Raw genomic sequence first — 12,696 nt, forward strand, 5'->3', positions numbered from 1 at the left:
CAATGATTTATCCCAAGCCATTGGGGTAGTATGAGGTAATATTGGTACTTATAACTAAAACCTTTAAATCCAAATACAAGATGTTTTTCTCTACTAGATTGCACAACCAAGCAAGTTGAAAGACTTGTAGGGGTCACACAGCTGGTATAAGAGGCAGGATTTGAACCCCAGTCTTCCTAACTTCAAGTCCAGTTAACAATTTCTATTTAAGCTCTTTGACTTCTGACAAGATCTGAAGATCTTTGCTTTCCTTCCCAATGCCACTATCATAAATGAGTGGAAAGGGACTAAGTAATTTACTACAAAATCAAATTAAGAAATGGGGAGAAAGACTTTCTCAATCCAGTTAACTATAACAATTATTGACTACCACCAAAAATTTAATTCACAGAGAAAGATACTGCCTTTAAGTCTCTTCTTCATCAATTTTTGTTTCCTTTTAAACTCCTACATGAAACCTTGCATGATGTAATGACTTTTTCTATTGACTCATTATTAATATCAAGTGATATATGATCACTAATTGTCATATAAGACATCATGTAATCCTATAAGTGCCAGAGTCATATATATATCCAGCAAAAATTAAACTTTGAAGTGGTATTCCCTATTTGACAATGACCTCCTGATAATCCAGTGCATGGAGCATGTTGTGTTGATTGCATCAAGCCCCAGAGCACTGAAGAGTCTCCTAAATGAATGCTATAATGTTTAAAAGGAGTTTGGATTAACTACTCATACAGGAGACAATAGGTAGATATGAAATGTCTATGATAAGAAGGTGAATGGACAACTTTAAGAACTGATTAATCAATGTAGATTCCTTAGAAAATACCACATGTAAATAACATGCTGAATCTAGAACTATATAAGAGAGTGGTTTGGATTGATGTGGGAAATTTCAGTATATTTAATGAACTTAAGCTACTTCCTTAAACAATGGCCCATCTTCTGATCGTCATGTAGTACTATATAGTTACAAGTTATATAAGACTTAAAATTATAGGTCAGGCAAAATGCAGAACTACACATGATTGCAGTGAGAATGTTCTAGGATATGATGAATACTTAATTACACAGAAGTGGCTTAAAGGAAAAATTTTTTTGGGGGGGTTGCAAGGTAAATGGGGTTAAGTGGCTTTCCCAAGGCCACACAGCTAGGTAATTATTAAGTGTCTGAGGCTGGATTTGAACTCAGGTACTCCTGACTCCAAGGGCCGGTGCTCTATCCACTGTGCAACCTAGCCACCCCTTAAAAGATAAAATTTAAGAGATATGTAACCAGAAAATGATGTGGACAGGTTACACAGACAAAGTGAAAGATAACCAATGGATACCTCAGTTGCTCTGTTATAACCATGCAACAGTCAAAATATTTAAAATATGACTTCGAATTTAGGATGGATCCCCGGGAGAGGATTGGATATGGAGGGTATGGATAATAGAACCGTGGGGCAGGTAGTGACATCTGATGATGCCAGACAATGTGAAAAAGCATGAATGGGTTATGGTTTGCACAGAATATCCACATCAATGAGATCAACATTTATCAATTTAGCTAAATAGCCTTATTTATAACATCTTGGACACAGAAACCATTTAGGCTAAGGGTCTTTGAAAGGAAATGAACATTTAGGTGCTATGAAGCTTTCCTCGATGTTTTAAAACAACATTTGGATGAATCTTAACTATTCTGTGGTCTTGGTCAGTTTGTGTCCAAACTTTGTGATCTTAGTATGACTCTACATGTCTTGGCAAAGATATTGGAATAGTCTACCATGTTCTTCTTTAGTTCTTTTTACAGATGAGGAAATTGAGGCAAACAGGCTTAAATGACTTGCCCAAGGTCATACAGCTTATAAATTTGAGGGTGGATTTGAACTCAGGTCTTCCTGACTAGACAGTGTGCCACCTGGCTATTCAATTCTGAGGTATATGAATGACCAAACTAATGAATGACTTAAATTCAGTATTTAACAAAGTTTTGCTTTTTTATGGCCAATGTGTGAGTAATAAAAATAACAACTTATAATATAAAGCTTTAAAATTTATAAAATGTTTGTCTCACCATGATCTTGGGAGGTAGTACAATAATTATTAACCTCATTTTATTAAAATGAGAGTCAGAAAAGTCATACATCTAGGAAAAAGGTTATAAGGTATGTTCAAAGAAGTCTAGTACCTCTGGTATAAGGGCTGCTGTAACCTTTTTTAGCACTGCTTTCCACCTTTCATGTCCACCTGAGCCACCCAAGTCTTACCTGTGGCTCCAAGAAGCTGTAGCGTGAACAGTGGTCACACCTCAATCAACTGTTTCAGTAGATAGGTAAAGCCAGGTTGGGGGTAACTGAGGGAGTCTGGGTGGACAGAAAGTTGGAGGAAGTAGGTGTCTACCCCAAGCATGTGAAGTCTTTCCCTGGTAGAATGGATGGATGAGAGTAATTTGATCCAATGGCCATGAAGGCAGCTGAAGCGCCTCAAGCTTGGTTATATATTGAAGATGCCAAGGTTATCCACTGCATCTAAAGTCATCACTAGTTGTTTTGACTCTGTCTTGCCACTGGAAAATTTTGGAAGAGAGAGTGAGGCCGATGACTTTATGCAAACCTGCCTCACTTAAATCCAATTTACTCACAAATCAAAAGATATCACCCATACCACTTCATCATTCATTTCTCAAAGTCCTGTGGCAGCAAATAAGTGACAAAGCTGCAGGTGTGGATAGACTGGGAGCTGCACACAGTAGCCCAGGTCATAGGTTTGACACCCCACTAAAAGTAGCAGGGAGATTTGGCAGCTGCTGAGTGTCTTAGCAGTCTTTTTAAGGATCACATTGCTCATCCCCTGATGTGAGGAAGGGGCTATAAAAGGTGCCCTAAAAATTATCTGCTTACCACAACCCTGGCCTGATTACCATGGTAGGCAGGGATCCCAATAACCCTTTGGTTGAGACACAAAAAATGTCTACAAAAACTTCTTCAAAGAAGATTCCACTTAACACTGGAGAATGAAATATGCACACATTCATAGACAGATAAAGATCTGAAGGCCTGAAAAAATGAACAGTTCTTGCTGCAAGAGAACTCAGTGGGTATCATATCCAAATAGCTGCCCTGAGAGAAACAAGGCTGGCAAATGAAAGCCAACTTACTGAAGTTGGTACTGAATACACATTTTTTTTAGAGTGGCTGAAGTGAAGGGAAGCACAATGAAAATGGTATGCAGATTTTGCAGTCAAAACTAATTTAGTCAACAAGCTTGAATGCCTACCAAAAGGAGTTAACAACATGCTCATGACAATGAGAGTGCCATTTGCAGGAAAATGCCACACCACCATCATCAGTGCCTATGCTTCCACCATGACGAACCCTGATGAAGTCAAAGAAAAATTTTATGAAGACCTGGAAGCTATTATCATCAATGTACCAAAAATTTTGGGTGACTTTAATGCTAGAGTAGTCTCAGATTATCAGACATGGTAGGGGTCCTTGAGGAAAATGGAGTTACAAACAGCAGGAGCAATGGTCACCTCTCCCTGAAGGTTTGTGCATCTCATGACCTTCTCTTCACAAACACTGTCTTCTGTTTACGTAAATGCAATAAAACTTCCTGGATGGACCTTCGTAGCAAACATTGGCATCTAATAGACTACGTGATTGTAAGGAGAAGAAATAGATAGGATGTGAGAGTGACAAAAGCAATGAATGTATGTTACAGAGTGTTGGACTGATCACAAACTCTTTCTTTCCAAGCTAAGGATTCATATTCAACCTAAGCAGTGGCCCCTAGGAAAATGACTACTAGAAGAATAAATGTCAAGAGATTAGAGCGCCTCTCTGAGTGGAAATAATTTGTTGCTATTTTGAAAGAAAAGTCAACACACAGTAGAAAACAATGGAGCAGAAAAAGAGTGGGGAAGCTTTCAGAAATTTGGTATATAACACTGTATTTGCTCATCTGGGTCAGAACACTTGCAAACACAGGGACTGGTCTGATGAAAGTGAGGGAGAAATACAGAAGTTGCTCAATGAAAAAAGAGGACTCCATGGTTTACCATCCAGATAGTCCATTCATTTCTAAAAAGGCAACATTTATTTACATCAAAAGTAAAGTACCCCTAACAGCAACATTGGGGTGATGATCAACCTTAATGGACTTGCTTATTCCATCAATACAATAATCAGAGGCAATTTTAGGGTTTCTGATGGAGAATACCACTGGTATCCAGAGAAAGTGGAGTTTAAACAAAAACCAAAGATTATTACCTTTAATTGTTTTTTAAAAAACAATTGTCATATATATATATATATATATACTACATAATTTTTCTATCTTTAATATTTAACTACTTCTTCAAGGATATGCTTTTTTTCTCTCAACACATTCAATTTTGATCAATGCATAACATGGAAACAATGGAAAGATTGTCATATTGCCTTCTGTGGGAGGGAGGAGGGGGAAGGAAGGGAAGGTGGGGAAAAATTATAAAATTAAAAATCTTACAGAAATGATAGGTAGAAACTATTGTATATAATTGGAAAACAAATAAAATATTTATATTAAAAAGTAAAATACAAGTGAAGTTTAGATAGTTGCAGGACTCTCAGCCTAATAAGAAAGGCAGATGAAATTCAGTTTTATACAGATAACTACTTATGGGCCAAAGACATATGGTACATCTCAATTACTCAGTATTGATGGAGTCACATTGATTAATAGTAAGATTATGATCCTAGTGAGATGGACTGAACACTTCCATAGGTACAGATCATCATCAATCAGTGCAGAAGCCATTGACTTATTTACCTCAGGTTGAAGTCAATCTGTCCCTAGCTCAAATTCCAATTGAAGAGGAGGTTTTGAATGACATTAGGTTCCTTTCAAGTGGCAAAACACCTGGTGCTGATTCTATTCTAGCTGAGATCTACAAGGTGGGGGGTCGATTGCTCATCCAAAATCTGACTGAAATTTTCCAGGTTATATGACATAAAGAGGTTATCCACCAAGAATTCAAGGATGCCTGCACTGTCTATCTCTATAAAGATAAAGGGAATCGATTGTCCTGTGACAATCACAGGAGTACATCTCTTTTAAACATTACTAGTAAGATTCTTGCCAGAGTCCTTCTCAATGGGTTGATCCTTCACCTGGAAGATGGTCACATCCCTGAGAGCCAGCTGTGGCTTCAGAAAGGGTCGAGGAACAGTCATTATGGTGTTTGCTGCCTGATAACACCAGGAAATGCCTGGAATAGAACAGAGGTCTGCATAAAATGTTTGTAGATCTGACCAAGGCCTTTGATACTGTCAGTCATGAAGGTTTAAGGAAAATTATGTCAAAATTTGGTTCATCAGTATTGTACATCATGACCACACAATTCTGGATAGTGAACAGTGCTCTTGAGGTTTCCCAATCACCACTGAGGCCATGAACATGGTCTCAAGGTCAGCTACCACATTGATGGCAAATTCTTCAACTTGAAAAGGCTACAAGCCAAGACCAAAGTGGAGGGAGTATTGGTGCATCTCTCTGCAGATTGTGCACTCAGTGCATCCTATGAAGCTGAGATGCAACAAAATATGGATGGATTCTCTGCTGCTTGTGCTAGTATTACCTAACTAACTTTTTAGTATTCTAACAATTAACACCAAGAAAACACAGATGCTCCAGCAGCCAGTGCCACACCATCCATGTATATATGGAACTACTGATTACAGCAAATGGAGAAGCTTTGAGCACTGTGGACAAGTTCAGTGTCCTTTCCAAGGAGGTACACATTTACAAGGAGGTTGACACATGCATTGCCATAGCTGGCTTAGTATTTGGGAGGATCCGAAAAAAGTGTGGGAGAGAAGAGGTATTAGACTGACTACCAGACTGAAGGTCTACAGAGCTGTTGTGCTGACCTTATTGCTATTTGCCTGTGAAACCTGGACAGTCTACCAGCGCCATGTCAGGAAAACAAATTGCTTCCATTTAAATTGCCTTGGGAAGACCCCGAAGATCACCTGGCAGGAGAAGATTCCAGACGCTGAGGTCCTTTCTTGAGCTAAACTGCCTATTATTTCAACATTACTACAGGGAGTACAACTATGATGTACTGGACATGTTATTAGAATGCCAGACATAGGGTTGCCAAAAAAACCTATTTTATAGTGAACTCACACTGGCAAGTGCTCCCAAGGGGGTCAGAAGAAGTGATACTGAGATACCCTCAAGGTCTCATTGAATAACTTTAGAACTGATTGTACAGCACTGGCATGGGACTGCCCAGCATGGCATGCCCTCATCAGTGAGGGTGCTGCACTCTATGAAGAAGGTAGAATTCAAACAGTTCAAAGGAAATGTGACATACCCAAGTTTAGAATATCCACCCCAAGTGTTCACATGGACTATTTGTGCTCAACCTGTGGTAGAGCATTCTGAACTCGTATTGGTCTGATCAGTCCACAGTAGGACACAGTATAATTTATCTCAAACATGATGAAGTCATTTTGGTCTTCTTCAATAATGAAGGACAAGAACCAATCAATCAACCAACTCAGTCCTATTTGTGAAGACTTTTTTTGCCTAGTATTCTCATTCCCTTTTCTGATATCTTATTGCATTTAAATTAAGCTCACCACTATAGAGTATATAATTGTACATCATATGTTTCATCTGTCTTAGTTTTGTGTTCCCAAGTAGGTTGTTTGTCCATGAAGAGTTTTTTCTCACGTTTTTTTCCTTTTAGTTCTGATTCTTCTTTTATGACACTACTAATATGGAAATATGTCAAACATGTCTGTAAATATGTATATGTATTACCTATACTAGATTACTCCCTATTATGGTGAAAGGGGAGGAAAGAGAGAGGTAGAAAAATGTGAAAGTCAAAATCTTACAAAAATATGAATGCTGAAAAGTATCTTTGCATATAACTGGAAAAATAAAATAATATTAATAAAAGAGGAAAAAGGAGGGAGAGACAGAAATCAGCACATACATATACCCAGAGAGACATAGACAGAGACACAGAGATAGAAACAGACACATACAGACACCAAAACAGACTCAGAGAAGGGAGAAACAAAGAGCCAGATAGAGACACACACACACACACACACACACACACACACACACACAGAGAAAGAAACAGAGAGACAAAGAGACTGAGTCAGAGAACATGCACAATTGGGGAGACAGGAAAAATATCATGGAGAAATTGGTACCCAAGTAAAAATGAGGAAAATCAAGGATTCTAAAAGTCTGAGATGAGGTGAGAGTGTTCTATTGGCACAGGTATTTTGTGTGAATTAACAGAGCAGAGGAAAACGGAATTTTGAATTCAGGAAATATTTCAGCTGAAACAATGGGGAGTTATGTGAAATAAGGTCAGAAATAAGGTTGGAGCCAGATTGTGGAGGACAGTATGAAATGCCAAACTGAGGAGTTCTATTCTCATTTATGATACACCAGGGAGCTAATGAACATTTTTAGCAGGAGAGTGACAAACTAAATAAGAGTTATAATTTAGGGAGATTGGTTGGCTATGTGGAGGATGAGTTAGAAAATGAGAGAGATGAGGAAAAGGAAGACCAATTATATTTCACCAAAAATAAGGACAATACCATTTTTATAAATATTAACAAGCATAGTTTATACACATGGTTTTAAGGTATAGAAATAACGAAGACATAGGATGATGTTGATGATGTTTGTTCTTTGTTCTCAACAAAAAACTATGTCCTCAGGGAGGTTGTACCATGACATACATGGGAACTGTATTTGAGTGAGGGGCTGTGCTAAGTCACCAGCCTCACTTTCTCCTCCAGAGGCATATGGGTCAGATATAAGAACACTGGAGGTTGCCATAGAGTTGAGGTAATCAGGGCTAAGTGACTTGCCCAGCATCGTACAGCTAATAAGTGTCTAAGGTTGAATTTGAACTCAGGTCTTTCTGATTTCCAGGTCAGTTGCACTACTTACTGTGCCATTTAGTTGCCCAGGAAGAAATAGGAACAGGAAAATTGGAGACAAGTGACTATTTACTCACAATATTTGTGACAGAGGAAAAGAGGCAGTCAGGTATAATCTGATATGATTCCTTTAAGAAAGCAGATTTCAAAGTGTTTAGAAAAAAGAATGGTGTAATCAAATGGCCTAGTATTCTTAATGGAAAGATAATCCAAACAGGAAAGAAAAAATCCTAAAAGTAATCTGAAAAAATTTTAGTAGAATGAATGAGTCCTTTTTAGTAGATCTGTGTAAATCTTATATTGACAAATAGAGAATTATCTTCTACTTAAAAAAAAAAAAACAACAAAGCTCAGTGTAGCTTTGATGATAAGGTAAGTACTTAACCATCTATTGGTATAGCACAGTAGATATGGAACTAGAATTGGTGATTTAAAATAATGCCTTAGATATTTACCAGCTGTATGACCTTGGGAAAATCATTTAACCTCATTCAATATCAGTTTCCTTATCTGTAAAATAAGAGATCAATAGTAATACCTACCTCACAGGATTATGGTAGGATATGATGAGCTAACACACCTAAAGTGCCTGGCAAAATATTAGCAAATGTTAGCCATTATTGTTCTTGATTTAACAAAAAATATTGGTAATTTTAAGCTCCAGTCTAAGACCTTTGAAGGTTATTTAGTCAAGCTTTAGAGTCACAAAGTCTATTACTGTCTCACTATCCAAGTAATTCTGATATTTTATCTGTGTTATGAGAAAATAAATTTTCAGTAACTGAGCTGTTTATAAAGAGGATATGATGATGGCACCATATTTTAAAAGGTAATCTCTGATGAAAAATAAGTACTGAATATGTAGTCATTAATAGAAAATTAAATGCTACCACATTTAAGTGCTGAAAATTAATGAGAAGAAAATAAAACTAAGATTTAAGTAGCTTTATAATATTCTGATAATGGGATAAAATAATATGAATCTATGATTCTGTCCCTGTCATCTCTGAGCTGAAAATTCATTCACAAGGAAATAAATCATAGTGATGAAAAAGTATCAGCAATATTTTATGGCTCAGCTCTTAATATATATATATATATATATATATATATATATATATATATATATATATATGTGAAAATCAAAGCTCTTCTCAAAGTGGAATTTTCCATAGACTATTGACAGAGTGAATCCAATGTCTATATAGTTTTAGATTTATGTCATCTCTCAGGTCATGATTTTAATCATGTCGATAACCTGAGACAGAATATGGGTTTTAATAATGACTCAATATGCTAATACATATTACCAGGTCCATTGTGACTCTACAAAGAAAATCAAATCCTTTAAATGTCGCTTTTTTTTTTTCTGAGATCATGTTTCAGTTTAAATGACTCATCAGTCTAGTCCAACTGATTTAAATATTGGTACAATGAACTCACAGACAACTAACTGAAAGTTTTCAGGGTGCTTGTGATTTTTATAAACTAAGCACTCCAATTTTTTTTCCATTATTTTTAGGTACCTTTGTAAATTCCAGTGAAGAGGAAACATAGATATATGGGTGAGTTGTCATTCAGTGTGGCTTATGACCTTTTTAAACATTTAGTATAGTCATTTTAAGCAGGTATTAGTATAAAGAAAGGGAAAATGAATCCAGGTAGAATTTGACAACATTATCACAGGATATAAGCTGTTGTCAGATTTCCTGTAAAAGTGAAGATATCTGAAGTTATGTGAACTGAGCATAATTGTTTTCTCCAGATATAGCTGCTGGTGGTATCACTCTTTCTTGCTTCTTATTAGAATTAAAATAATAGCTGTTTCACAGACTTTCTTGATTAAAATTGTTTCCTAAGTGAATTATACTGCTCAAAATATGTTATGGGTCCAAAATAAAAAGTTAAGAAAGGATTCCTTAAAAAAAGATGTTAGAATGAGGCATAGCTGGACCTGATAGATGTTACATCTAAAATGGTAGATAGACTATCTCAAAATGAGCAATATTCTAGGGTCAGTGTATATATGCAAGTTTTTTCTGCATTTTCTCTTTATATCTCTATTATGCCCCCAAACTTTCAGGACAATAATGGAAAAGAACAAAAGGATAAATTTAGGATTATTATGTTGGCTGCCTAAATACCAGAATGCACAAATAGTAATACTCTCTCCTAAGCACTACTAGTATAGAAGTATACTTTAGAAGGGTAGTGAAGTCTAGAGACTCCTTCAAGAATATATTTTAAGTGTATAAAATAAAAAATACATAGGATTGCAAAGGAAACCAATTATATTGAAACACAATTCTTTCAGTCCTATACTTTCTCCATTTATCTGCTGCATTTGATATAGTTGACCACCATCTCCTCCTAGTTACTCTGTCTTTTTTTGGGGTCTTCATGATACTACTAATTTCTGGTACTTTTTAAACCTCTCTGATCACTCCTCACTTTGTGGAATCATCAACCATATCTTTGCCCAAATTCTGAGTATTGCTTGATGTTATGATTCAGACCTCTTATCTTTTCTCTCTAAATTTTTTCTTTTTTTTGACAAGATTCTGTGACTTGTTCAGGATCATGTAGCTAGTAAGAGTCAAGTGTCTGAGGTCAGATTTGAACTTAGGTTCTACTGATTTTAGGACAGTGCTCCATCTATCCTCTATACTCTTTTAAAAAAATTTCTTATTTATTGATGGCAATGAGGTTAAGTGACTTGCCCAAAGTCACATGGCTAGGCAATTATTAAGTGTCTGAGGCCGAATTTGAACTCAGGCCCTCCTGACTTCAGGCCTAGATCCATTGCACTGCCTAGCTACCCCCTGTATATACTATCTTGATAACTTTCTCAGCTTTCCTAGGTTTAATGATTGTCTCTGTGGATAATTTGGCTCCAGTTTCTATTTGGAGTTCTAGTTCTTCATCATCAATTGCCTATTGGACATTTCAAAATCCAAAACTGAGTTTTTTATTCTTCCCACCCAAAACTTCCCTATTTCTGTCAACGGTACAAATATCTTTCTAGAATTGTTCTTGAACTTTGCTTAATACTCCATTTCTCCCTCTCCCTCTCCCCTCATGGTTGCCAAATCTTGCCATTGATAACTTCAGGACTTCTTTGTCCTCACCCAGATATCAGGAACTTGCCAACTTTCACCTAGATCACCTTTCTCCTAGATGTGCCAAGCTCCATTTGGATAGTTATAACATCATTCACAGGCTATACTTGGTCAAACATTTAATTAATTGAATCCTAAAAAGCATCTAGATTTATTGAATTGAGTCCTGCCTGTGGTTGCCTTGACAACATCTGACCAATAGAACCCTAGGACCAGAGGTTCCTCCACCCCTGACCTACATTATCACAATAGCCTCCTAATTGGTTTCTTGATTCCCACACAATGATGCCAAAGTAATGTTCCTTAAGCAAAAATATGCCCATATAACTTTTTCTAATTTAATGAATGTATGATATGTGATCAAGGTGTTTTACCATCCAAATTATCTTCTAGGGGCTATTTTCCAAATTAGCAATGTCCTTCCTAAAATGTGGAGAAGGATAGAAGACTGTCAAAGAAAATATGCTCATTTTACATTTTTTTGGGGAAGGACTATGACACTGAGACCTAGAAAGGGAGATAAAATTATCTCTTTCTCCATTTTCTTTTTTCTCCTATACTACGTGAATTCCTGCTCCTAGCATCTAGAACTTAGACAAGTAACCATTTCTATGGTGAAATGAATACCGAACTTCAAACAATCCGTGTTGAAATGAACTTTTAGACTCAACTCGTTTGTTGAGAACTGTTCTTTTGTTAAGAGATAAGCGATCCCTTCCTCAGATTTCTCAGTCCTCTGCCTGACCTTTGTATTTCTCTCTGCCCTCCACAGATCATAAGCTCTTTGCAAATAAAGTGTCTGATTGTGAATGTATAACCTATATCAGATTGCTTTCTGTCTTTGAGAGGAAGACATTTTTATAAAAATGAAAAAATGAATGTTGAATGCTATCTTTGCTTATAACTGAAAATTAAAAAAAAACTTAAAAAGAGTACTAATAACATTTCCATATATAAGTAAACAGTTTGACCTTAAAAAAAGTGTTTTATTTTACTGTGTATCCCACATACCTACAGTAGAACCTTGTACACAACAGACCCTTAATAAATACTGAATAGATGAATAATATCAATGTTATTTCTTCCATGGAAGAAAAGATGGTTAATCTAAATACATGTTCTTTATGTTCTCACAACTACTAGAAATGAATACCTGTTGATTCTTAAACATAAAACTTCTTTTACTAAATCAATTCAAGTCAATATTATTTTTCTGCTGTTTTAGTCTTCATCTTTCCTTGGAAACTTTTCATTTGTAATTTTTTTTCTCTTTTCCACTTGTCATTTTCTATTTTAATTGGTACACTTCCTCCTGTTTTTATTTCTGCAACTAAAAGAATCTCAAGGAGATAGGTCACTATGACCATTCTTATCAGCTAATAGTCAGGGAGTGGCATGAAGAACTGAAAGCTTGTTTCTTCAATAATGACATTTATAAAAAAAATTTATTTAATTGGCTCCGATTCTTTCTTCTGGTGATATTCAGAGGGAATAATCTACCTATTATTTCTGTCTATTGGCATTCTTTTCCTCCTTCCAGCTCATATGCCACCCTCTCCAAGAAATTTTCTCTACCTCTCCTCTTCTCGGCATTAAAACTGATATATATATATATATAT

At 36.2% G+C, this 12,696-nt stretch overlaps 1 protein-coding gene across 13 annotated transcripts in view; it reads right to left on the bottom strand.

Annotated features, from left to right (window-relative positions):
- LOC141500000 (myelin basic protein-like) overlaps positions 1–12,696 on the bottom strand; it is a 198,436-nt gene that overhangs the window by 125,887 nt on the left and 59,853 nt on the right. Inside the window, exon 1 of one of the 13 annotated variants that reach the window (XR_012471821.1) lies at positions 5,148–6,898. The exons of 7 other annotated variants lie outside the window; for them this stretch is intronic. Coding sequence is in view for 5 of the 6 variants with exons in the window: in XM_074202841.1 (XP_074058942.1) it covers positions 5,148–5,210 (63 nt within the window). In the remaining variant the exon portion in view is untranslated. Of the gene's footprint in view, positions 1–5,147; positions 6,901–12,696 lie in introns of those variants that run through there. 5 more of the 13 variants (XM_074202841.1, XM_074202850.1, XM_074202851.1 and 2 more) reach the window with 5 other exon arrangements.

This window comes from Macrotis lagotis, chromosome X (genome assembly GCF_037893015.1).
Source record: "Macrotis lagotis isolate mMagLag1 chromosome X, bilby.v1.9.chrom.fasta, whole genome shotgun sequence".
Classification (NCBI taxonomy): Eukaryota; Metazoa; Chordata; class Mammalia; order Peramelemorphia; family Peramelidae; genus Macrotis; species Macrotis lagotis.